The 26,981-nt window shown below is 41.8% G+C and overlaps 1 protein-coding gene, 2 long non-coding RNA genes and 1 pseudogene across 9 annotated transcripts; all 4 read right to left on the bottom strand.

Moving 5' to 3' along the window:
- Positions 1–473: 473 nt before the first annotated feature.
- LOC143749582 (uncharacterized) lies at positions 474–1,696 on the bottom strand. The gene is made up of 3 exons (XR_013207039.1): positions 1,602–1,696; positions 945–1,271; positions 474–524 (listed from the first exon to the last, which is right to left on the bottom strand). It is a non-coding gene; the product is annotated as an uncharacterized LOC143749582 (long non-coding RNA).
- A 4,693-nt stretch (positions 1,697–6,389) lies between these two features.
- LOC143749581 (uncharacterized) lies at positions 6,390–8,273 on the bottom strand. Its single transcript, XR_013207038.1, has 3 exons — positions 8,093–8,273; positions 7,422–7,748; positions 6,390–7,001 (listed from the first exon to the last, which is right to left on the bottom strand). It is a non-coding gene; the product is annotated as an uncharacterized LOC143749581 (long non-coding RNA).
- An 872-nt stretch (positions 8,274–9,145) lies between these two features.
- On the bottom strand, positions 9,146–23,052 carry LOC143750397 (uncharacterized). 6 transcript variants are annotated; one of them, XM_077243447.1, is made up of 13 exons: positions 13,167–13,302; positions 12,885–13,063; positions 12,677–12,796; positions 12,545–12,592; positions 12,379–12,462; positions 12,092–12,157; positions 11,463–11,523; positions 11,305–11,355; positions 11,027–11,221; positions 10,812–10,878; positions 10,702–10,730; positions 10,466–10,619; positions 9,146–10,368 (listed from the first exon to the last, which is right to left on the bottom strand). In XM_077243447.1, exons 6-13 carry the CDS (start codon positions 12,151–12,153, stop codon positions 10,061–10,063), a joined length of 927 nt encoding a protein of 308 aa, XP_077099562.1. In that variant the 5' UTR covers positions 12,154–12,157; positions 12,379–12,462; positions 12,545–12,592; positions 12,677–12,796; positions 12,885–13,063; positions 13,167–13,302; the 3' UTR covers positions 9,146–10,060. The 6 variants fall into 6 exon arrangements, 5 of the variants coding, with proteins under 5 accessions (XP_077099562.1, XP_077099565.1, XP_077099564.1 ...); XM_077243450.1 differs by lacking the exon at positions 13,167–13,302 and having other exon boundaries at positions 11,027–11,083; positions 11,177–11,221; positions 12,885–13,028; XM_077243449.1 differs by lacking the exons at positions 12,545–12,592; positions 12,677–12,796; positions 12,885–13,063; positions 13,167–13,302 and adding an exon at positions 22,703–23,052.
- Positions 18,221–23,142, bottom strand: LOC143750699 (uncharacterized; annotated as a pseudogene). Its single transcript, XR_013207191.1, has 9 exons — positions 23,127–23,142; positions 22,424–22,508; positions 21,805–22,341; positions 20,893–21,037; positions 20,474–20,510; positions 19,551–19,655; positions 19,067–19,257; positions 18,826–18,967; positions 18,221–18,737 (listed from the first exon to the last, which is right to left on the bottom strand). The product of XR_013207191.1 is annotated as an uncharacterized LOC143750699 (transcript).
- Between the last annotated feature and the right edge of the window lie 3,839 nt (positions 23,143–26,981).

The raw sequence follows: 26,981 nt of genomic DNA, 5'->3' as shown, positions 1-26,981 counted from the left end.
TACTAATATAGTTACAAAAGTTGTATGATGATGCTAATTAGTCATGGTTTTGCTTCCAGGTTGTGCTGTTTGCTGCGCAACAAAATCAACTGGCATCCTCACAGAAAAAAGAGTGTCCATATCTGAGGAGTGGGCACACTTTAAGATCCAGTCCTCAAACGCAAACAGGTCAACATCTCTGGCTTCTTTGTGGAACAAGATACGACGACATGAGACATCCAAGGCACACAAAATAGCCCAGGAGCTCACTGAAAAGGGTGGACAGGATTTACTTGGAAATTTGGTGAGTTCTATGTCAGAGACTGTGTTTGCTGAGACAGATGCTATATTCAGAACAGCATACTATCTTGCGAAAATGAACCGACCTTTCACTGACCATAACGATCTCATTGAGCTTCAGGAAAAAAATGGTGTCAACACGGGTGCTAGTCTGCACTCAAGGTACAGTTCTACAAAAATTGTGGAACACGTAGTGTAGCACCGGTGTCGCACCACTTATTGCGCCACTGGACCAGTTCTAGGTTCTAAGGAGTGGGGAGCAAAAATAATTACACCAGAGACCGTTGCTTTAAATATAAAAGGCCGGCAATTTACTGAATGCAAAACACACATAGAAGATACAGTTCAAGAAACAAAACAAAACAAAACAAATATTCCCTGCAGGTTCTTAATATTGAGATAAGTATAATAAATGAAAAGATATTTCACTCTCTTTTTGTTCTTTAGTTCACCTAATTTATTTTAGTTAACTAATCTAAGTTAGACCAGTCTTTTCCTAGGTTGCGCCTATTTTAGGATTCCTATTTATCTCCCTGAGTTAACTCTTTTCCTTTCTTTTACAGGTAAGAAAATACCTTCAACTTACACAACCAATCGAAGTGGACCACAACATTTCAAATCACATTCAAACATATGAACTCAATATGAAAATAAAAATATAACACCTTAAATTCAAGTTCAAGGCCAAATGTGAGTTCAATTGTTCAGTTCCATGAAGAGATTCAGTCCAATGGAGAGATTCAGTTCAAATCAGTCCAAAAATAGTAGTTCAATCAATTTCCAGTTCAGTTCAAAACCAATTCCTGATACTCCTACCACTCTGGCAGCAAGTCACCATACGCAGGAGATTTCCTCACTGACGCGATGGAAAGGATGAGTTGAAAGTCTGGGTCCGGCTCGCCATCTTGAATCCCGTCTGCGCACGTGCGCGCCCGCACACTGCAGACCAATCTTCGCTCCGACCAAGCTTCAAACCAAGCAAAAAACCTGACCTGTACAACAGGTCATAAACACAATAAATCTCTTTTTAAATCCTCAAATTACACAAATAAATTGTTCACAGTCTCTGAGTTGTAACGTTGCTGCTACAGTGTTTTTCCACCTCAAAATGGCGGCGGCACGGTCTTTTTAACTCACAACTACCGCACACATCTTTCATTTACAAAGCATATCACTTTTATAACATTCACAGTTTCCATAAACCCAAAATATTAACTGGTAAACAGTTTATAGCAAAATATTTCCTCGTTAACAGTTACATTTCAGTGTTAGCTCTCCACCAAATTAGGAAAGAAAAATACAAGAAAACAACACAAACTCACCAAAATCGGTGTGGCTTAGTTCTCATAAAATCCCTGTCAGTTCCCGACCAGGTAAGTTATGTTTTCCAACTGCAAAATCAACTTTTCACCCTTTTCTTTATTTAAACACAGCTCGTTCCCTCCGATTTCTCCTCTGCTCTCTCCCTCAGGTTTCTGCTGCAACGTCACTGAGGTGCTGCGTCTACCGTCACTAGTCCCTTAAAGGGGCAGTGACATGCATTTTCTGTCAACATACTGTTAATATTAAACATTAAATTGTTGTGTTAACATTTTTAACTCTGATGAATTAACTTACATTAAAGGAATCATTTAACTTTCAAACTTATTTATGCAGCTTTTTAAACTATTTATTCTTATTTATGTCATATTTTAACATGGGTTACATCCTCCCCTCTTTACCTAATGCACGTCCCTGTGCATTCTATACTGTCATCACTCTAGGGGTTTCTGGAAAGCTAGGCTCTTTAAGGGAATCTGTAAACACATCACTCAAGGTTTGAAATAAAGACTGAACTATTGTAACCAACGGGTTCCCTAGCTCAGGGTAAGACAGTCTTTTAGTCGCTTTTCTGTCTCTGATAGGTCTTCTAGAACAGTCACCTTCTGTCTGGATGTCAGTTTGATCCATAACACTTGTATTTTCTTTGCCCTCCTGAGCAGGTTGAGTAGAAGAATGGACATTATCCAGGTCTTCCTCAGGTAGGTTTCCAGTTTCCTGTCCAGGGGTTTATCTGCTCTCTTCAGGATCAGGTAAGTCATTGTCTGCAGGATCAGGTAGGTCATAGTCTGAAGGATCAGGTAAGTTCAGGTCACAAGTCTCTACTGGAACATCCTCAGGGAAAGCTTTGGCTACGTCTGAAGGATCTTGCTTAACAGCACCCAACTCTTTGGAGGGTTCGGGTTCAATCCTTTCTGGTAAGTGTTTTATGGGTTCGGGAGTTGGGTCAAACCCTAATATTCTTACTCTTAGGTTTCTGTGTCCATCATAGTGATATTCCTCAGAGTCAGATTGGGATTAATCTCCATCAGCTCCGTCCGAACTGTCATCTTTAGGATGTTGTCGAGTTCTTGGTCGTCTCACTGCCTTTGACGGGTTAGTTTCACTCTCGATTGAGGTCACAGGAAGGAAACCGCATGGCAGCAGGAGGTCACGATGAAGAGTTCTCTGAGGACCATCTCTTGTCTCAGGCCTCACAACATACACCGGGACGTCTCCAGACTGTCTCTGAACAACATACACATCGGACTCCCACCTATCGGCCACCTTGTGCTTGCCTCTAAGGCGGACGTTTCGAACCAAGACTCTGTCGCCTTCCTTCAAGGTGGAGTCAACAACATGCTTGTCAAACCTCGCTTTGTTACGACTAGCTGTCTTTTTAGCGTTCTCAGTTGCTACTTTGTAACTGTCTTCGAGTTGGGATTTCAGGTTGCGAACATATTGCGAGTGTGAGTCTGGCTGGTGATTGACTGGTAGGCCAAAGGCTAGGTCAACTGGCAATCTTGGCTGACGCCCGAACATTAACTCGTAAGGGGTAAAACCAGTTGTCTCGTTTTTAGTACAATTATAAGAGTGTACTAATGGTTTGACGTAATCCCGCCAGTGACTCTTTTTCTGATTCTCGAGAGTTCCCAACATGTTGAGCAGGGTCCTGTTGAAGCGTTCTACAGGGTTCCCTCTCGGATGGTAAGGGGTGGTTCTTATCTTTTGTGTGCCAATGAGCTCACACAGTTCTTTAATTGTTCGGGACTCAAAGTCAGGACCTTGGTCACTGAGGAGTTTTTCAGGGATGCCATAATGGACGAAAAAGTGGTCCCACAGACTCTTGGCCACTGTCTTGGCTTTCTGATTCGGGGTGGGGACGGCTACTGCATACTTCGTAAAATGGTCGGTAATGACCAGAATGTCCGTGGTGTTACTGGAGTCCGGCTCCACACTAAGGAAATCCATGCATACAAGTTCTAGCGGCCTTGTAGCGATGATGTTGACGAGTGGAGCAGCTTTCTCGGGCATAGTCTTACGTCGTATGCAGCGGTTGCAGGTTTCCACCTCGGCTGACAGTTTGGGCCAATAGAAACGCTTCCGGACGAGATCTAGGGTGCGCTCTATGCCCATGTGGCCCATGTCGTCATGGAGGCTCTTGAGGACTAAGGATCTCAGGGCTTCAGGGAGCACAAGCTGGTAGTGAGTCTGAGCACCCTCTTGCCGCTTGCGATACAAGACACCATTTAAGACCGTAAGTTTGTTCCACTCTCTTAATAAGAGACCAAGCTCAGGAAGTTCCTTCCTCAAGGATGGTGGAGGTTTCTCTTCGAACTCCATTTGCCTGAGTACTTCACGGATGCAAGGATCAGCATTTTGCTTGTCTCTTAATTCAGCTGGTGCTAGTGAGGGAATCACAGGTAAGCCACCAAGCTGATCCTCTTCTTCAAAGCTTTGTGGGAGAGCCTTTGGATGATGGGCAAGTGACACTTTTTATGAAGATGTTTCATAAAAATAAATTTCTAATAACTTTACAAAACTTTGAAGCTATTTAAACATTTTTTTTTTCATTATGACAATAATTATTTCTACATTTACAATAAACTACTAGGTGTCAGCTTTCAAATGAGATCATACTTGTGCTTTTAGTGCAAAGGGTTCATGAACTGTATCTGTTTAAGTTTGGGTATGCCATTTCTGGGGATTTTTCAAAAGTGGCCTTGAAGGTTAACAGGTTAACCAATTGAACACTCTTGACAGCGTGTATCTCTGCTATTACAGCCTTTGGAGATAGGGTGATGTCATGATGTGACTCATTCTTGAGCATGACTGGTATGCAGCGGGGTAGTTTCGGTGGTAGGCTTACCAAGCTATCTGTCACAAGGATGCCACCTGGCAGGGAAGAAGACTTTGGTGGCCCTACCATCACCCACTTTCCAACATCAGTTGTCCTGCGGCTCACTGATCCTTCAAGGACTTTGGTCTGTCCAGCTGCAATAGTCTCAAAGTCCCTACTATGAAGCCTCACCTCTCCCAGACTGGAATCAACAGACTGTCTTTTCCTGATTTCAAGGGTCTTTAAGACAACTTTGTAGCCGTAAGGAAGAGACTCATAGTTCTGAGGTGCGATATCTGCATACTTTTCATAGAAAACATCCAAAGTATTTGTGCCTATAAGCACTGATGACAAGGTGGAGCGCATGTCAGGTACCACCAAAACCAGCATGGGCACCTCAATGTCCACTCCAAGCAAGCTCTTTGGGAATCTGATTGTGGCCTCAACATATCCAAGGTAAGGGACACTTTGGCCGTTGGCTCCTTCCACTTCAAGCAGGTCATTCAAGGAATTCATAGGTAAGTGAGACAGGTTCTCTAAATAGAAAGAGTTTGGGATCGTTGTTACTTGAGAGCCTGAATCCAACAAGCACCTGCACTCTTTGTTACCTATGGTCACTTGTGCAGTGCACTTGGCTCCAATCAGCCCTTTTGGCAGGGTCACTGTGTGTGTTTGTGTATGAGAGTACACACGGGCTCTGTGCAGCTTCTTTTTGGGACACTTTGTCTGTGTTCCAGTCCCCGTTTGTCCCACAACCGGAACCGGGTCTAGTTTAAATTATCAGGTTTTGTAGCGCCATTTTCAATGTCCCATGTTAACTGCTTTTCTCTTAGCTGCTTCCTCTTCTCAGCTACAAGAGATGGGTTCGGCTCACTCTCACACTGAGGCTTAATGTGTCCATCCTCTCCACATCTAAAGCAATACCAGGGCTTTGGTCTATTGCTTGTGTTGTTGTTTATATCTCGGCTGTGGTGCAGCCTTTGAGATGTTGGAGTGATAGCTGTTTGGGGAACTACTGGTCTGGCAGCTGATTTAGCCTTTCTACTGTCTTTCTGTGTGATACGTGTGAGCTGGGACTGTAAATCAGCTATTTGTTTCTTTAGGTCTTGGATTTCGGACCTGTGATCAAGAGCTGGCTGAGATGGGTTGCAGTCTTCTTCACTCTGCACATAAATACCTTGATAATAAGACGACACTCTTGGCTTTGAAACATTGAAGTGTCGTTTCATGCGGGATGCTTTGGAAGTACGCTTATCTTCTGCTATGCGGAGTAATAGGAGAAGTTCAGCAAAGGGAGGTGGGTTCTGTTTCTTTTGTTCTAGCTGGAGTTCAGCTATCAAGATGTTGTCCCAGCAGCCTCTGACAAACTGTCTGAGAAGATGCCGGTCAAGGTCCCTTGCGGTTACGCCTCCCCTTCTGAGGGTGGTGTTCAGCATCACCTGCAGCCGTTGTAGATAAGCTGAGGATTTCTCACCGTTATCCTGCATTGTGTTGAGATACTTTGCGAAAAGATCATCTCCATCCTCGACAGTGCCGAAAGCGGAGTCCAAGATCTCCAAGTACACATTAAGGGGAGATTCAGGTGTCAGGTGCTTCACAATATCGATAGCAGGTGATAAGAGACTTTCAAGAAGCTTTCGTGACTTGTAAATATCAGACTGTGTTGTGTCTTTAAGGAGAAGTTCCACATTGGAACGCCATGTCTCATAATCCACTTCATTGTTGGATCTGGGGGAACGCCCGGAGAAGGGTCTGAGTCTCAAAGAAGTGTGCACCTGCAGAGCAGAATCTTCATTTCTCACTATGTGCTCGACTATTACTTTTTGGATGTCAGGTGGGTTGACGTCAGAAAGTTTCAGAGCAGGCTGTGTCCTTTCTTTAGATGTTGGTGGAGACCAATGATGTTGAACATGCTGCTTTGGGGCCGTACTGGGCATGGGGCTTACATGTGCAGCGTTTTCAGAGCCATGTTGCTCTGGGGTATCAGGTGAGTTCTGTTCCACATCCTCATCTTGAGTTTCTGATTGATCTAGATCGACATTCTCACTGATGACGGAGAGCTCTTCTCTGAGGACAGCTGCAAAGTCTTTGCCAGTCAGTCTTGCAATGTCCTTTAACTCTGAAAGGTAAGTCTGTGTAGCTGTTTTACTAGCTACAGGTGTGTAGACACTGGCTAAGGTTCTAATGTGATAAGTGACATCAGTCTGAGTCTTACTGTTGAGTCTGTGTGGCAATGAAGGTAAGAGAGACTGTATAGCTGTACCATACACATACTCTACTACGACCTGTTTGTCTGATGCTGGCTCAGCAAAATCTACTGGGATTACCTTTTGAATGGAACCATATTGTTTCAGGAAGTCATACAGTTCTTCGTCAGTTTCTGTACCGACTATTCCACTAACTATGACTGAGTTAGGTATTTTCACACTACTCGTTTGAATAACGTCCATAATGAATCACTGATAACAATACTATACGGTCTCTGGTTTCTAGTTTTAAATGCTTTAAGCCACTCCTGGCTGGCTCGCCAAGTTGTAGCACCGGTGTCACACCACTTATTGTGCCACTGGACCAGTTCTAGGTTCTAAGGAGTGGGGAGCAAAAATAATTACACCAGAGACCGTTGCTTTAAATATAAAAGGCCGGCAATTTACTGAATGCAAAACACACATAGAATATACAGTTCAAGAAACAAAACAAAACAAAACAAATATTCCCTGCAGGTTCTTAATATTGAGATAAGTATAATAAATAAAAATATATTTCACTCTCTTTTTGTTCTTTATTTCACCTAATTTATTTTAGTTAACTAATCTAAGTTAGACCAGTCTTTTCCTAGGTTGCACCTATTTTAGGATTCCTATTTATCTCCCTGAGTTAACTCTTTTCCTTTCTTTTACAGGTAAGAAAATACCTTCAACTTACACAACTAATCAAAGTGGACCACAACATTTCAAATCACATTCAAACATATGAACTCAATATGAAAATAAAAATATAACACCTTAAATTCAAGTTCAAGGCCAAATGTGAGTTCAATTGTTCAGTTCCATGAAGAGATTCAGTCCAATGGAGAGATTCAGTTCAAATCAGTCCAAAAATAATAGTTCAATCAATTTCCAGTTCAGTTCAAAACCAATTCCTGATACTCCTACCACTCTGGCAGCAAGTCACCATACACAGGAGATTTCCTCACTGACGCGATGGAAAGGATGAGTTGAAAGTCTGGGTCTGGCTCGCCATGTTGAATCCTGTCTGCGCACGTGCGCGCCCGCACACTGCAGACCAATCTTCGCTCCGACCAAGCTTCAAACCAAGCAAAAAACCTGACCTGTACAACAGGTCATAAACACAATAAATCTCTTTTTAAATCCTCAAATTACACAAATACATTTTTCACAGTCTCTGAGTTGTAACGTTGCTGCTACAGTGTTTTCCACCTCAAAATGGCGGCGGCACGGTCTTTTTAACTCACAACTACCGCACACATCTTTCATTTACAAAGCATATCACTTTTATAACATTCACAGTTTCCATAAACCCAAAATATTAACTGGTAAACAGTTTATAACAAAATATTTCCTCGTAAACAGTTACATTTCAGTGTTAGCTCTCCACCAAATTAGGAAAGAAAAATACAACATGACAAAATGCAAGAAAACAACACAAACTCACCGAAATCGGTGTGGCTTAGTTCTCATAAAATCTCTGTCAGTTCCCGACCAGGTAAGTTATGTTTTCCAACTGCAAAATCAACTTTTCACCCTTTTCTTTATTTAAACACAGCTCGTTCCCTCCGATTTCTCCTCTGCTCTCTCCCTCAGGTTTCTGCTGCAACGTCACTGAGGTGCTGCGTCTACCGTCACTAGTCCCTTAAAGGGGCAGTGACATGCATTTTCTGTCAACATACTTTTAATATTAAACATTAAATTGTTGTGTTAAAATTTTTAATTCTGATGAATTAACTTACATTAAATGAATCATTTAACTTTCAAACTTATTTATGCAGCTTTTTAAACTATTTATTCTTATTTATGTCATATTTTAACATGGGTTACAGTAGCAAAAGAGATGCAAAAAAGAATAGTTCACAGTATTGTGTCGTCTTCAAGTAAGTTGTCTGTTCTCAGCGTCAATGAGGAGGACATGCACACAATTTAACTTCATTGCAGAGCTTTTATGAGAGTCACTTCACAAGAATTATACCCTTTCATTTGTTAAAACTATCGTCATTCATTCGTATCATATACACACTCAACTTTAAAGTCTTCATGACAACCTGTCAAAATCAAAGTTTTGTATAACTTGAAGAAAATATAACAGAAATATATTACTACTGCACAGAGTATACTTCAAGTAGGCCTAATAATAATAATAATAATAGTTTATTAAAACACACAGAAGCTCAAATGTCTTTAATTTACAACCCACCAAAATAAAAGTTACTTTGTAGAGATAAAGTAACTTGAGGGAATTATGAAAGAAATTGCATAGTAAGATTTACTTTTAAATAATAGTAATCAAATCTATTAAAACATAATTTTAAAGGAATATAACACAAGTTTTTAAAAAGTAAATTTTTATTTGTGCTTATAATGTTTATGTCTTTTAATTGTCAGCTGATAAAACCTGTGCTTCAGGGACCATATTCATATAACATCTAAGGCTAAATGTAGCTCTTTATTGCAAGTAGAGGTAACTGCAGGCTGGAGCAATGGGCGTGGCAAGAGGTAGGGGCGTGGCAAGAGGTAGGGTCCTGCCGTAAGGTCTTTACAATTGGACGCGAAAGCTTCCTGATCCGCATAAAAGCGAGCCATAAACTTAATCACTATTGACCAACAAATAATTATACAAGACCAAATACATTTATTTCACTGTAAAAATAGCAATAATGATATTGAGAATACATTCAACGTCAGCCTACCTTCGAAACCTTCTGTATGGCGCAGGTTACATGACGTCATCACCACCGCGACTTTTTTAGGATCAGTTATTAAAAAACATTCATACTGTTTGTGAAAATTGCAAAAGAAACCCTCCTATATTACCTTTTATAACACTGATCTCACAGTAACCTATACTTTGAAACCCTTTCAAACATGAGATCACAAAACAAAACGATTTTGAAAATATCTATAACTGCCTTGGTATTATAAACTTTTGTTTTTCTATTTATTTATATTATGTTCATTTTATACTTCAGTTATTGTTATTCTTTGGTTTACACATTTTGAGCTGGATTTACAATGCCTTGTATTCATATAGTTTTTTTTATTGCAAAATATTTGAAATGTCTGTACTTGAACTAAATAATAAAATAAAATCATTAAAAAAGAAATTAAATAATTATTTTAAAGATAAAAATGTCTCCTGACACTATTAAAGTCATACTAGTTTTGTACTTTCAAGTACATACGAACTAAAAGTAATGTTATTTTTTATAATAATGGTACAGGAAATGTTTTTGCTGGATAAAGGCATACGTATATACGTGTTTGATCAAACACTCACCATATAATAAAAAAACAAGTAAAAACGGTTTAATAAACTTCTAAGTGGCATTAATTAATTAAGCAAAACAAACACCATTTTATCCGAAAAAAAATTTATTCAGTTCAGTTGTCATTTTTACAATTAATTTTTTTAATTTGTCATCAAAGGCTTGTGTTCAAAGTCAAAACTCATTCCTCTATTACTCATTCCTCTATTACTCATTCCTCTATTACTCATTCCTCTATTACTCATTCCTACTATAGTAGCAGTCCATAGAACAGAAGCCATCAAATTGTCTATCTGAATAGAACGCAGTAAAGACCCCCTTCTTTCCATTGCCGCAATATCCAGTGGTGTTTTTTTGTAGAGGAATCCACAGGCATCACATCTGGTGAGCTTAAACGCCACCCTATATTCCTCCCTCACATCCGGATTGACTGACTTCCAGTCAACGACACCTACAAGATAAAAGAAAAAAATAATTTTTAATGCAAAAAAATGAATTTAATATATTAGCTTAACTTGTTCATTTCATAAAGTAATACTTATACATACTGTCCAGCCAGGCAAAGTGAGCTTTTTTTAGGAAACATAGATAGTGGACGGTCTCATTAAACTTTTTGCACACTAGTGACAGAGTGTGAAAGGCTTTGTCTCCTTCTTCATAAACGACATCTAGAAGAATGTGACTGAGTACCTCTGGTGGTAGCTGGAAATAAAAAATGGAAAAACTTTTTTAAAATCTTACATTACTCCAAAAAAACTTTTTAAGAAATAATATTCAACAGTACATCAGCAAGGCCTCCTGTTGGGTCCATGGCTGAAAAAGAAGAAAAAAAAGTTAATTTTCACTGGCCATTTTTTTGTTTACATGTGTTATATTTCGAACTGTTTAACATACCAGTTTTGACTTCACATGGGCCTTCAACCTCCGCATCTTTTCTGTGCCTTTTCCGATCTGTAGGAGAGAGAGAGAGAGAGAGAGAGAGAGAGAGAGAGAGAGAGAGAGAGAGAGAGAGAGAGAGAGAGAGAGAGAGAGAGAGAGAGAGAGAGAGAGAGAAAATTACAAAATGCTAAAATGTCATCAGTTTAAATTTATATTAGAATTAGAATTTACCCCGAGTCTTCAAGTAGCAGTACACACCACCATTTCCTTATTCTTGACATATTAGCCTTGAAAAAAAAAAAACTTACTACAATGTTTAAAATTCTGTTTTTATACTGGGTTGCAAAACAAATGTGTTGAACAAATATCTGAAGACTCACCTCAGAAAAGTCAAAAGCCACCCCCAGAGAAATGTACAGGCCATACTGAAATTCAAAGGCTACTTGTTTAGACCTTTTTTTATTTGGTTTCTAAATTAATCTGATGTTACTGTCATATAAAAACTCACCATGAGCACAAAGACCCCACAATTATTGGAGAAATGCTGCATTGGAATCTCCTGGATAAGGTTTGCAAGCAAATCAAGAAATGTAAAAAAGCAAGTAAGCAAGAAAGTAATTAATTGAATTGTGTGCTAGAAGAATAAGTGATGATTCAAAAACTTACTGGAAGATCCTTACAGGAGATCTCAGTCCAATGGCCAGGGATGACAGTCTGAGCAACCCTCCTATTAAGTGAATTTTAAAAATTATTTTGAAATTCAAAATCAACAAAACACGCCGCTATTCAAAAGGTATCTCACCCCTATCTTTAATTATAACTCTGCTGATAAACTTACGAACACACTATACAACAGTCCCCCGTTTTGATTGTGTACGCCCCTTACTGTTGATTGGTTATACGTGTTTTGGTACTTTCAACTTTAATAAACTTTAATGACCTCATATAACTCACAGCAGACATCATTAACACAAGAATGTCACAAATAAAAAAAAGGGAAAAAAAAAGGGAAAAAAAGGAAAATGCTGAATGGTTTAGAACTGAACCACCATACAGCAGCTGAGAACATGAACATGAACAAGAACTGTTCAACTGGAACTTCTGAACATGAACTATTGAGCTATGTAAAAGACCTGTACACTTGACTGTATCTCCCATCACTCAGACCACTTGCGCAGAGTGAATCAAGAAAAAACACTTGTTTCAGCTTTGGACGCAAAATCTGAAAATGGTTGTTAAAAAACACAAAATATAGAAATCAATTTGACATGGATAAAACTGTCTTGATGACTTACACACAGCATCCAGTGTGACTTGATCCACAATGGAAATAGAATGCAGTCTTTTGTAGAAGCATCAACCGATCACAAATAAATATAATACAAAATGGTGCACAATGTTTATTTTGCTCTGTGAAATCTTTTTGCCCGCTTTGAAAGAATGCCTACAACATATATGGCACATATAATGTCAACAGCAATAATACATCGAAACAGTCAATGAAATCCAAAGTATGTATGCTAAACAATAACAAATCATAACTACAATATTACACTTTTGAAAAAAATATATAATTGCTTACAGGGATATGTAACATGGGATCTGCACAAAGTGGGGGAATCAGTGTTGCATTCACATAGCTGTTAGACGTCCAGACTTGGATGCCCTAATAACAGAAACATACACATTTCTTCATAATAGCTTTTTGCATTTTATTCACGCTACAAGGCAAAGCAATGACATTTTACCTGCAATTTGCTGAGGTCTTCAATTTTCTTGAAACAGCAATTCAGAATCTGTTAAGATATAACAGCTTCACTTAAAACCAGGAACAATTTTGAAAAGTAAATTGGATCAAAGAAATTTAAGATGATCCTAACTGTTGCCTCCACATTGCGTTCCAATCCCAAGGTCTGAAAATCTTTTCGCATCAGGGTTGTAGAATAAACACGTGCCACATGTTCACTCCCATTTTGCTTTGTGTCCAAAACACGTGTGAGCTAAAAAACATTATCAACATACATTACAAAATGTTTCAGGCTACTCATTCCTCAGTTGTTAAGATTTCAACCTTCATAGAGCAATCACCTTTTCTTCACTGAATGGTTGCTCCCAGCCGGTCTTGTTGGGCATTACATCCTCCAGCCATGTCACAGACGCCTTGTCTGTACTTGGCTCATCATCCATTTCGACTGTACTTGGCTCATCATCCATTTCGACTGTACTTGGCTCATCATCCATTTCGACTATGCTTTTACTTAAAGTCCCTAACAATAAAGCATGTGAGTGTCATCTAACTCTAGTGTCAAATAACATTTCTGGAGAAGCCAAATAATGACATTAAATTGCATTATGAAAAATCAAGTTTACCTGCAAGTGCTTGGCCATGCTCATCCAGGACAACCTGAGTGCAACCAACAGCCTTGGTAAGCTGTTCTGTAAACCTAGTGTTAATCGCAACGTTGTAGTGGTGCAGCAGGTTTCGCATAAGAAACAAGTGATTTGTTGGCTTCATGACATTTAGGAAGTAATTGTTTTTTCTCATTTGAGAAAACGTCTCAGGTTACGTATGTAACCCTGGTTCCCTGATAGAGAACGAGACGCTGTGTTTGAGACGCGATGGAAACGCTCTACGTGATTACGTCGTGAAGCACGTGTAAAATCAGTCCAATGGAAGCCCACTACGACATAGGTGACGTCATAGACCAGGAAACTATATAGCAGCCCTGAATCAGACCGCGACAGCTTCTGAAAAACCTGAAGCAAGTCGATCAGGGCATGCAGGAAGTATGGCAGGCAAACGCAGCGTCTCGTTCCCTATCAGGAAACCAGGGTTACATACGTAACCTGAGACGTTCCCTTTCAAGGGAACTCGAGCTGCGTTTGAGACGCGATGGGAACCCCATACCCACTACGCCATAGTGACAAATGCCCGTTCTGTGTGAAGTCCTGCGCACACTAAGAAGCAAGCAACCTCGCCCCAGGAGTGGAGAGGTCAAGGTCATAAAACCTGACAAATGTATGCGGAGAGGACCATCCTGCCGCATTACACACGTCAAGAAGGGAAACTCCCGAAATTAAGGCCATAGAGGCCGCCATACTCCGAGTAGAATGGGCCCGCACAGCCATAGGTGAAGGCTGTCCTGCCGCTTCATAAGCCAATGAATAGCCTTGACTATCCATTTACTCATCACCTGTTTAGATGCAGGGCATCCTCTTGAGTGACCCAAAACAAACAAATAATTGCTCAGATTTACGCCACAGAGAAGCTCTGTGAATGTAGGCATCTAAAGCCCGGACTGGACATAACAGGTTAAGCTGTTCCTGATCTGGGGTATTAAAGGGAGGAGGATAAAAGGCCTGCCGCACTATTGGGCCCCCAACATTTAGTGGGACCTTAGGAATATAACCCGGTCTAGGGTAGAGGAATGCTTTCACCATACTAGGTGCAAATTCCAGACATGAAGGAGCAACCGACAGAGCATGTAAATCACCAATTCTCTTGATAGACGAAATAGCAAGGAGAAATATAATCTTTAGAGTGAGGAATTTTTCTGAAACCTCCTCGATGGGCTCGAAGGGAGCCAAGGCCAGACCCTCAAGTACAATGGCCAAATCCCAAGCCGGTGCTCTAGATTGCAGTGCAGGCCTGAGCCTCAATGTACCACGGAGAAAACAAATAATAAGAGGATCTCTCCCAAGAGAAGAAGCCCCGAGAGGGGTCATAAGCAGATATAGCCGCTACGAACACCTTTAAGGTGGAGGGAGATAATCCAGCAGAGAAACGGTCTTGAGGAAATCGAGAACTGTACCAACCGGGCAGTTAACAAGATTTAAAAAACGTTCTCCACGCCATGTAGAGAACAGTTTCCATTTCAATGTACATAGTTTTCTCGTGGAAGGAGCACTGGATTGAAGGACGGTCTCAACGACCTCAGTCGAGAGACCGGATTCTATGAGCTGGGCCCCCTCAGAGGCCAAGCCCACCGTTTCCACAACTCCTTTAACCCTTTTCTATTATGTGCAGGACCCATAGAGAAATATTTGGCAGAAGTTTCCACGCTGCCAGAAATTCCGATAAGAGAACCAGTCTCTCGAGACTGGCCTCTGGATTTGATTGAACAATCATTTCGGCGCCCTGAAGCAGCGAACCGGCAGGGAACAACCGAACTGACCGTTCTACAACCCTCCTCAGAGGATTGCACGGGGACGCTGACACCTCGGCGCCCTGAAGCGGCGAACCGGCAGGGAACAACCAAAGTGGCAGCGCTGCGACCCTCCTCAGAGAGTCGCACCCCAGCAGAACTCCCGGGAGCATTGATAACAGGGGGAATGTGTACAGGTGCAGCCTCGGCCACACCTGCACCATAGCGTCCAGTCCGAGAGGAACTGGATATGTGAGGGAAAACCATAGCGAAAAGATCGACCTGAGCTTGACCAAAGATTTCCCATAGGAGCTCCACCACCACGGGGTGAAGTCTCCATTCCCCGGGCCTCAGCCCCTGCCTCAACAGGATATCTGCTCTGATTTACGAGTTCGTCAGTGTGTTGTCCGGACCCTCCGCCGAGCGACCACTCATGATCACTTCCGACTTGTGAGGGAAGCATCCGTCGATAGCATAATGCGTCGACAAGAAACCCCCAACACTGGGCCTGGGCGAGGAACCAAGGTTCTTCCACATGACCGAGGCATAGCCGCGTGACCTTGATCATGTGAAAACGGATTTCCCCTCGGAGAAAACCCCTTGGTCCTGAGCCACCACTGCAGGGGTCTCATGTACAGAAGGCCAAAAGTAATTACGTTGAACGCAGCTGACATGAGACCCACAGTCTGAAACTGTTTCACAGTGAGTGACTGGCCTAGATAAACCCATATTACACCTAGAAAAGTGGTCCTCTGAGCTGGGAGGATCACACTCTTCTGGCGTTGAGTGGCAACCCCAACATCTTTAAATGAGACAGAACGACATCTCGATGCCGAACTGCCATATGCTCAAATTGAGCTAGGATCAACCAATCGTCGATATAATACAATACGCGAATGCCCTGGAATCTCAAAGGAGCCAGAGCTGCATCCACGCATTTTGTAAAGGTGCGGGGTGATAAACCTAGGCCAAATGGAAGAACCCGATACTGGTATGCTTCGCCCCATTTTTAAAGCGAACCTCAGGAACTTCCTGTGATGAATAGATACTTGGAAGTACGTGTCCTTCAAGTCTATTGTGACAAACCAGTCCTCGGACTGAATCTGTGATACAATCTGTTTGAGTGTAAGCACTTCCTGCTCCATAACCAGAGCCTGCTGTGAGTCCACTACCGTAGGGAGGACCCCCTGAAATCTGGGCGGACGAGAACCGCTGTAACCCTTTTCTATTATGTGCAGGACCCATAGAGAAATATTTGGCAGAAGTTTCCACGCTGCCAGAAATTCAGATAAGGGGAACCAGTCTCTCGAGACTGGCCTCTGGATTTGCTTGAACAATCATTTCGGTGCCCTGAAGCGGCGAACCGGCAGGGAACAACCGAACCGACCGTTCTACAACCCTCCTCGGAGGATTGCACGGGGACGCTGACACCTCGGCGCCCTGAAGCGGCGAACCGGCAGGGAACACCCGAACTGGCAGCGCTGCGACCCTCCTCAGAGAGTCGCACCCCAGTGGGAGCCGAGGAGAAACGATTTCTCAAAACCGTCCCTCCTTTTATTTTTTCGACAGGACTTCTTGTCTAAGCTTTATTAGAGATGACGACAGTCCTCTTTTTATTTAGATCTTGCCTACCTCTAACAGCTTAGTTCCTACGACCCTCCTCGGAGGATCGTAGGAAAAAGCAGGCACCTCGGCACCCTGAAACGGCGAACCGGCAGGGAGACCGAACTGACTGCTCTACGACCCTCCTCGGAGGATCGTATGGGGACGCTGACACCTCGGTGCCCTGAACCGCGAACCGGCAGGGAACAACCGAACTGGCAGCGCTGCGACCCTCCTCAGAGAGTCGCACCCCAGAGGGCGCCGAGGAGAAATGATTTCTCAAAACCGTCCCTACCCCGGAGGGGACCACCCTTAGAAGCCTGATAGCCTCAGCATCAGGTCTTCTTCTTTGCACTCTATGCCAGTTTAAGGAACATAGATTGGTGAGGAAGAAACCTCTGGAACACCGCTGAAAGGCTCAGTTTTCTTGAAAGCGGAGCGTCCAGAAGAACAGACATTTTTATCTTTCTTTTTCTTTATTTTTATATCAGAAAAACATATACATATAAACATATATATATATATATTCTCGAATATATTCTCGAATAGAGTTAATGATGACATCCTCACATTCATCTATGTCCTTAAATACTTTACCCACCAGTACTGCCTCATAAAATTTATTTATTATTAAAGATGGCTGGTGGGTAACGTCGGGGTTAAAAATGATGACGCCGACTTGGGAGAGAGAAAGCTCGCAAACGTCTCTATAATTCAAGGCACTGTCATACCATGATACTTAATACCCATAACATTACTCTAGTTAAGACGTTTGGGTATTAAACACATAAAATAGAAACCGGTTTATTCCACGATCTCGACACCTCAGTGTGGAGATAGGGAAAAACCAGTAGTCCCCGACGAGGAGGCTGAGATACAGAGTTTTCCTGTTTTTTTAGATACATTTCATCAAATAAACTCTTTTTATTTTCACTCTCATAATGTTCAGCTGTCCAGTAAATATTTAACTAGCAACAGCATTAGAAAAACCTCCTTTAAAAAGCTCATCTTTACTCAACAGAGTTATGAGCTGCCCATTTATTGAAAAATCAAACATCTGCCTTTTTCTTAATACTTTTATTTGTTTTGTTCACTTTTTCTTAACAAAACACTAACGATACCAATTCCTCGGAACTGGAAATCGCAGCACACTGGATCTGCAGGTGAAAGCTAAGATAGGGCGGAGCCCGTCCCTACCCACGCTGTCAGATCCGTTTGCGAACCCCAAAATGCGAGTCGCCGCCGTGTCTAGGCAACAGCGGGACCCGCGCGGGTAGCGCGAACGAACCATTCTCCTCAAAGAACGATCGGCGAGAGCGGAGCGTCTTCATAGATAGACTCATACAATGCACACAATCAGCCCCCTCGAGGACTGACTGGGCATGCTCCACTCCCAAACAAATAAACACAAAGCTGATGTGTGTCCCCACCCGTAATATAAAGAGGGCAGGGAACAACACACCGTCTATAATCTTGCTTGCTCGCCATAATAATGATAGATTGGGCTTGACAGACAACAATAAATAGACAAGGACAGATATACAGAGAGCGCTTGCTGAAGGTACAGAAGCTGTCGCGGTCTGATTCAGGGCTGCTATATAGTTTCCTGGTCTATGACGTCACCTATGTCGTAGTGGGCTTCCATTGGACTGATTTTACACGTGCTTCACGACGTAATCACGCAGAGCGTTCCCATCGCGTCTCAAACGCAGCTCGAGTTCCCTTGAAAGGGAACAACTGCTCCGCACACTGAGAATTACCTCTTCCAGCCAACTCAGGCACAAGCTGTATTTTACGAAGTTTATCACGGGGATCCTTTGTGTTGTTTTCATGGAATCGGTCAGAAAGTACATAGTGATCAGATGAGCCAGTTAATGGATGCCCATTCACATCAGCAGGCATTTTCTTCTCTTTGAGCCATTCCAATGAAATTTTAAGTCTTCCCTCTTCTGCTGCTGCAACATTGACATCATTTGGCTCCAAAAGCCGACCCTCATGTGGCCTGAAGGGAATCACGTTTGGATTACGGAGATTTGCATGAGTGGAAAGTCCTCTTGCAAGTCATAAATGGTTACGTTGGGAAGGTGTTTCCAGGACAGCAAAATGTCAGTAAAGTCCCTTGGACTTTCAGCTCTCACCAGGCATTTAATGCTGTTAACGACACCGCAGGGGCACATAACAACTGCCCAGCCACCTAAGTGATAGATTGTTTAAAATTAACGATTGCAGCACTTAAATGTGTGTTTTCTATTATAAATTAAGATATATCAGTGCATACAAACCTGATGCGCCCCAAACCTTTTGAAAAATGTTGTCATATGATGATCTGTTTTGCATTTCACTCCTCAGTCTCATTATGAGGTCCATCTTTGATCCCTTGTTATCTAACCCACAAGGTGCACATAAATGTCGGACAACAGCAACCTATGAATTAAAACGGCAACAAAAAAACTCAAAATTTATTAGAAATAAACAATCACAATAGAATACTGTTACAAAAAGGTAAACAAAAGAACACTACACCTTCAGTGACATCAGATCATCAATAAGCCTTTCCTCAGTTACTGGAACTTCAGAAGCAGGATTAGGATTTGACGAATGTACTTTCTCCCATTCTGTATTTAAGACAGAGCCAGACTTCCTAGTATTCGGTCCAATCCAGGGAGCCCAAAGGTGATAACTTGGCTTGACTGCAAAAGGATTGGGGTTTCCAGCTGCAAAAACAAAACAAAGAAACAAGTCATAATGTTGTTGCCAGTGATAACCCAACTTTTATTTCTAAAGTTTAACTAAAAGTTATACATAAATATAAATTAATATGTAATAACAGACAATGTCATGGGGTACACTCATAGCAGGTGTTTCTGGGATGTTTTCTCCAATTTGTGTGTGTGCATGTTGCATTCATGTGTAATGTCTCCTAGTGTAAAAGTTTAGGCATTATACAAGATAAAACAAATACCCGCGTCTGTGTAGTACTTTGATCCAAATGAATTAAATAACTTACTCTCCACAAGACCTCTTGCAATAATCTCCAATCGCAGTGAATTCCAAAAAGCCTCCACATCCACCTGTCCATCAAAGTTTGCTGGTGGTTCTTCTATTTCACTGACTAAACAAAATAAAATTACAAATACAGTGCCAAGTCAAAACTTATGAAACATCACTATTTTAATGCTTTGAAGTAAGTCTCTTATGATCATCAAGTCTGCATTTATTGGAGCAGAAATTGCAATTTAAAATTATGGCATTCTATTTTAATATACTATCAAAAATAATTTATTGTTGTGATGCAAAACAGTTTTCAGTGTCAGTCATCAGTGTCACATGATCTAAATGTAATTTATTATGACTTATCAATGTGGAAATATTTTTTATAACCTGTGATACTTTTCAGGATTACTTGATTAATAAAAGACAGCTCAACTCAAAACTTCAATTGATGATTGATTCTAACAAGTTACATGCTAGTCAGGAATTTTAATTAGATCTGTATCATACCTGGCATGCTAAAAGCTGCTTTTCGATGAGCATCCATGATAACAACAGATGGATGGAATCCACACTTTAAGCAGGAAAACTGGTAGTCGTGATCAGTTAATGCTTCAAAGTGCAAATAAGCACAAAGAACAGTTTTACTTGGGTAAACCACTCCATTGGATATTGAAAGAGCTTTACAGACTCTTTCAACAGCAGTGTGAGACTAAAGAGGAAAAATTAGGTATTAGACATTGTTGTGACAATAACATTAAACACTGTAAAGCAGGGGTGTCCAATCCTGCTCCTGAACAGCCACTGTCCTGCAGAGTTTAGCTCCAAACCTAATTTTAAAGTCTGGTCCAGCTGATCAATTTGGAGCTAAACTGCAGGACAGCAGCCCTTCAGGACTGAGTTTGGACAACCTGCAATAAATAAAGCAATCCACTATACCTGCAAAAAACTCCGAAGCATAAGACAGAATTTCAAACTGAGTATGATGTGGTCATCATAGTTATGCAGACCAGTGCTCCATTCTTGATAGTGATATGCAAGTCCACACACTGGGCATGTCTTGCAGTAGGTTTCAACACCTAAAAACAAAAACAAACAAAATAAGCAGCTAATCTTAACACACATTATTGAAGTAAGAATTTACTACTAACAAATAAATACCAACCTTCAATTATTCCAACTGTTGTGACAATTTTAGCTTTATTAGAGATGAGCAAAGGATCGCTAAGGGGTTCAGAACACGATGAACAGTGCATTTCATTTGGAACCAAAACTTTTGGGGATTCCTTTTCATCTAAATTGGTTGCTGAGATGGGTAGGGAAGGTGGTATTGTTTTCTTTGTAAAGATATACTGCACCATTTTCTTGAGGTCCTCATTTTTTGGAGGGTACACAATGTTCTCAGTATAATCTTTTTCTGAATTAGAAAGTCCAGTGTCCACTGGCAATGGAGTCTTGCAGGTCAATTCCAGCTCTGTGCTCTTCACTCTTTGGAACATTTTTCTGTTGGTTTGGAAAAGGTACCATTTGCACACAGCCTTGTGTATACAGGAGCGTCTTGGCCGAGTACAAGGGCAATGCCATGTATTGATTTTTGCATTATAAACAACCATGATACTTTCCAATCGGTTATAGAAAGAAACTTTTGGCTCAAAAACTGACACATAGTGCATATAGGATGGACCATCAAGCGTCACATAGGATGCAAAACATACATTTTGTTCTTCAGCTTTTTTCTGAGCATTTAAGCACTGTCTTTTGCGTTCCTCTGAAAACCATTTGTGCTGTACCATTTCTCTTAAAGCCTCTTCATGCAGGACAACATTTCCAGCATCAGATCTGCAGTAATCCACTGATTTTAAGTGTGTACACTGACAAGATCTCATGCCACTTCTTCTTTTAAAATCCATTACAGAATTACAGACATCAAGTTCACAAGTCACCTTGTGTGAAATGCCCCATGTTTTTTTGATAACATGAATGGGTATACAAGGGCCTTTAGATGCATTTTTTGGGTCAATACACTGACTTTGAAGGTGAGACTGTGCAGTGATATCAGGTTCAATATTCAAGTGTGCCCTTTGTATATGTTTCTTGAGATTTTTTTTAAAACGCACAGATTACAGTGGGGACAGCATAATCTTTGCCCCTGTTTTCTACGAACATATTTCAAGCGGGTTTTTTCAGTGTCATCACAAAGAGGTGCAAAAGACACCGTTTTGGTCACTTGTGGTGCGTTGTCGTCACTTTGAGCAGGAAAACTAACTGACTGGACCACCTTTGGAGCTGTGTCACTACAGGGAGGATACAAAGACGCACACTGGGCTGTTTTTGGAGCTGTGTCACTACTGGGAGGATACAAAGACGCACACTGGGCCGTTTTTGGAGCTGAGTCACTACTGGGAGGAGACAAAGATGCACACTGGGCTGTTTTTGGAGCTGTGTCACTACTGGGAGGAGACAACGACGCACACTGGGCTGTTTTTGGGGCTGTGTCCCTACTGGGAGGAGACAAAGACGCACACTGGGCTGTTTTTGGAGCTGTGTCACTACTGGGAGAAGACAAAGACGCACACTGGGCTGTTTTTGGAGCTGTGTCACTACTGGGAGGATACAAAGACGCACACTGGGCCGTTTTTGGAGCTGTGTCACTACTGGGAGGATACAAAGACGCACACTGGGCCGTTTTTGGAGCTGTGTCACTACTGGGAGGAGACAAAGATGCACACTGGGCTGTTTTTGGAGCTGTGTCACTACTGGGAGGATACAAAGGCGCACACTGGACCGTTTTTGGAGCTGTGTCACTACTGGGAGGAGACAAAGGAGGAGATGTCTGTTTTTTGCACTATGACTACTTTGCACATATTTATGTGCTTTATAAAATCAGACTTTTTAATTAGGGTTTTTGAGCAGTGGAAGCTGTGAAAGTGCTTGGTTTGTCTGCATTCCAAGTGGCAGTCATAGATGATCAAATCTATAAGAAACATAAAGATCAAACACAATTTAAAATAGGAAAAATAATATATAAAGCAAAACATGTTTGTCATAAGTTTCCATTTATGATACGTTACATCACCGTTCACGTTATTATCTAACCTTAACAAGTTATCTGTAACAGCTGTTACATAACAGGCATGCATAGCATATCACAACTGAACTCATACTTACGTTCATGGCGAACCGCGCGAAGTCTGTGGCTTTGCAAATGACTATGGATCTTGTTATATTCACAAGGTCTAAAAACACTGAGAGCACAGAACGGACATCGATATAAATCGCCGACGCCGACTCTGATGTCTTCGACGCAAATGCAGTCGTTAATGCTTCTCACTGTAACATGTGTCTGTCAACAACAATTAAATAATTACCAAAGCTGAAAGATGTAAAGCAAAGAGAACAACAAATTATATCGCATATGTGAATTACCTCCGCCATCTTCTCTCCGTCTAAAGGAAATGACGATTTTTTTCAGCTAAAGGAAATGACGTTTAACTATGGTTACTGCTGATTGGCCAACGCAGTTGCCAGGAGGAAACTCATTTGACCAATGAGAAACCTCTTGCCACTCCCCTACCTCCTACCACGCCCCTACCTCTTGCCACGCCCATTACTCCAGGCTGCAGCTACCCCTGTCTCCTTTATTGGCTGAGTAAGATTGCGATTAACACTAAACAGTAGAAAATGGCTGGTGGCGGCGGTGGGCGTGTGGGTATACTCACAGTATACTCACTCATATCACAGTATACTCTCTACAAAAAACTAGACTACACCACTGACTACTACAGATATAAGTCGACCAACGTTACTTATAGTAGCTTAGGTTTGGTCATGCCATGGTCTCCCACGTAAGATTACATTAAACAGAGTAAAAAAAACAATTTATACTTTATACTCACGCCGTAGCTGTGTAGAGCGTGTACACTTCGGCGTAACCTGACGTGCACCTCTCCAAAAATGTAACGTCAATTCTACGCGTACCGCAAGCGCTGTGATTGCAAGAACCGCTCCCCGGGTTTCACATGCTCCCTCTGCATGTGTAATTGCGCGTCAACGCGGACAACGAGAGATATCAATGAAAACCAACACGTAGTCTATAGCGTATAGTCTTCGGCGTAAGTCCGACGCAGAAGTATAAATCAGCCAAGAGTGAGGTGAAGTGGTCGAGCACAAGGTGTAGCGACAAGCGGGTGCGTTCCTGTGAAACTGTTGCGGTCATGCTCGCCTCACGCACGCGCCCGCTCGTTGCCGAAGTTGAATTGTCTATAACTTTTTATAAAGGACGCACAAATCATTAGAAGAGAGACTGATCCTCGGCTCGCTGTTAGTGAGTTTCCAGAATCTAAATAGTTATTATCTATAGGTTTTATAGGTACTATCCATAGAGCGCCTGTCATTCACTCGCGGAGCGCAACCCTTTAACTGTTCACCAGAGAGAACCTGCCTCTCTCCACTGCTTGTTTGGGTGGGTTATATTTGCTGGCTGACCAACATCCCACCCCTTCTGTGATCATGGTTTGACTGTAGGCCTATGTGTATTCAGAGCCAGTGAGAAACGGACTTTCAAAATAATAATAATAAAAAAACTGCGTTAACGTGCGATAAAAAAATTGTCGGCATTAATTAATAAATGCGTTAACGCGATAATAACTTGTCCAGCCCTAATAATAATATATATATATATATATCATCTGAATTATAAATAACTTATTTCTGTATAAAATAAAAATTCTAGAATAATCCAGACCAACCAGAGCGCACTATTCCTACAACATCATCAGTGCTGAAGCGGAACTACCAGAGCCGATCGGCAGATAGCGAGCAGATGCAGCATATGTGTTGTATCGAGGCAGGGTCAGGCCAGGGGAATCCATTTGCAGCTTTTTTATTAAGAATGGTCAAGACAGGCAGGGTGAACAATGGCAAACAGGGCAGAACAGAAAAGGCAGAGACAAACCAGGTTGACAGGCAAAGGACAAAGACCTCCAGATAAATACTGGGCTTCTGGATTTACACATTTAAGTGCTGCAAAACATATTGACCTAAAAATTACTGTAAATTTAAATGATCTCATATATGTGGCTATTGTGGTTCACGATCATAGGCCCTGTCCCCAAATGGCACACTTCATATGAATTTTCGGTCTTGTGTACTTATTTCATGTGTCCGTTAAATCCATGAGACCGTAGGCTGTCTCATTTTTCATTTTAGGTTTCAGAAGGTTGCTCACGCATACTTTGTGGTTGATATGTGCCCTCGATGCGCACTTTTGCAGAGCCCACACTGATGCAAGCTCTAAAGCACACTTCTTTTCAACAGTCAAAGCGGGGGTTATGTATTTGCACGTCGTGCACAATAGCCCTAAAGGCACCGGGGTGGCGGCTTGTTTTATATATATATATATATATATAAAAATATAGCTGCGAGCAGCGATGAAGGGCCAAAGCTGGCGGCACCGCCACCCCGGTGCCTTTAGGTAAAGGCACCGGGGTGGCAGTGCCACCGGCTTGGGCCCGCAATCGCTGCTCGCAGCTATATTTATTATTATTTTACTACCTTTCTGGCACTTTTGGGGCCCTTAACGTGCTCGAAAACTCTTGAAACTTTGCATACGGGTCAGAACCCGCGGCCATCAGGGCCGGGCTGAAGCTGGTACCCGGGCGTGGCAGGGGGGCTCGACAGCGCCCCCTGGAAGTGGTAAAAAATCTTGGTCCATAAATCAAACACGCTTGCATGTAATAATATGAAACGCGGTACACATATAGATCTCATTGGTTCATATATCCTTCGTACTTTTACTATTTACGCCAGCCCAACAGGAAGTCGGCTATTATGGGTTGTTTGGAAACTCATGCTCAGGAATTTGAAACACTTCTCCTAGGGAATTCACCCGATCGTCACCAAACTCGGTGTGCATGAAGTCAAGACATTGAGGTGGAAAAATTAACAGGGGATTTTTGATATCTCGAATGGTTTGGCCGTGGCGAGGAAACCAATTTATGGCGAATAATGGAAACAGGAAGTGTGTTATAACTTCTGCATAAATTGACTGATCTTGATGAAACTTCTGCAGTGTGTTCGCTGTAAGAGGCCGATCACATGGATGTGACTATTGTGAGTCAAAGTTATAGCGCCACCAACTGGCAGCAGAAAGTGTGTCACTTTCAAAATGCTTTTAAATCATCCTCTTATTTTTACCCGATTTGCTTAAAACTTTGTGTATAATGTAAACACACGGCAGATGTAGACCTGTAAAAGGATTATTGATATCTTAGATACTGTTGCCGTGGTAACGCATCAAACTTTAAGATTATTTTTTGATGCTTTTGAGACTCTTAGCATACTTGAAATTGCATGAAACTCGACAGACACATCACATTTATTAGCCAGTAGACATACGCAAAGTTTCAGAAACGGGCGTGGTGCAGGGGCTCAGTAGCGCCACCTTTTGACAAAAGAGGGGGAGTTAGGTCTATACTTTTATCTACAATCTTAAAACTTAGCATGTGTATTGTTCATATCGAGCTGGACAACTTTCTAATTTACAGTTATTAGCTCAGACCAACAGGAAGTCAGATATTTTGGTTTGAATGTGGATGTTTTGGAGAATTTTCTCTTCCTCTCTCTCTGACCCTACGTCTCTCCGTGTGTTTGGGGGAGGGGGATTTGTCTGCTAAGTGAGAATGCTTTTATTTTTGTTTTTCAAGGTTTTGGGGCCCTTAACGTGCTCAAACTCTTGAAACTTTGCACACAGGTCAGAACCCGCGGCCATCAGGGCCGGGCTGAAGCTGGTACCCGGGTGTGGCAGGGGGGCTCGACAGCGCCCCCTGGAATGTGATTCGAACACTTGTCCATATATCAAACATGCTTGCATGTAATAATATGAAACTCGGTACATATTTAGATCTCATCGGGCCGAACAACTTTCGTGCTCTAAGTTTAACGACAGCTCAACAGGAAGTCAGCTATTATGGGTTGTTTGGAAAATGCATGCTTTTATTTTTTATATACTTCTCCTAGAGAATTAATCCAAACACCTCGAAACTCGGTCAGCATGAAGTCAAGACATTGAGGATGATAAATTGCCAGCGGATTTTTGATATCTCGAACGGTTTGGCCGTGGCGAGGAAATGAATTTATGACTAAAAAAGGACACATAAAGTGTGTTATAACTCAGTTAGTTTTACCTACAGTTACAAAACTTGGCGTGTATATTGTTCTCTTCAAGCCGAACAACTTTCTAATTTACAGTTATTAGTTCCGACCAACAGAAAGTCAGATATTGTTGTTTGAATGTGGATTATGAGAATTTTCTCTCCCTCTCTCTGACAGAGAGAGTGTTCCCTGCCATTCTCTGTGTGTGTTTGTGTGTGTGTCTGTGTAGGGAGGGTGAGAAGGAAAGGGGGGGGGGGGTGGTCTCTTCCAGTGAGAGTTTAAACACAAAATCATA

The sequence above is a fragment of the Siphateles boraxobius genome, unplaced genomic scaffold, assembly GCF_051911475.1.
Source record: "Siphateles boraxobius isolate OS27281-9 unplaced genomic scaffold, OSU_SipBor_1 25, whole genome shotgun sequence".
In the NCBI taxonomy this organism is placed as follows: domain Eukaryota; kingdom Metazoa; phylum Chordata; class Actinopteri; order Cypriniformes; family Leuciscidae; genus Siphateles; species Siphateles boraxobius.
Note: the sequence above shows the minus strand (reverse complement) of the source record. Positions and strands in the feature narration are given on the sequence as shown.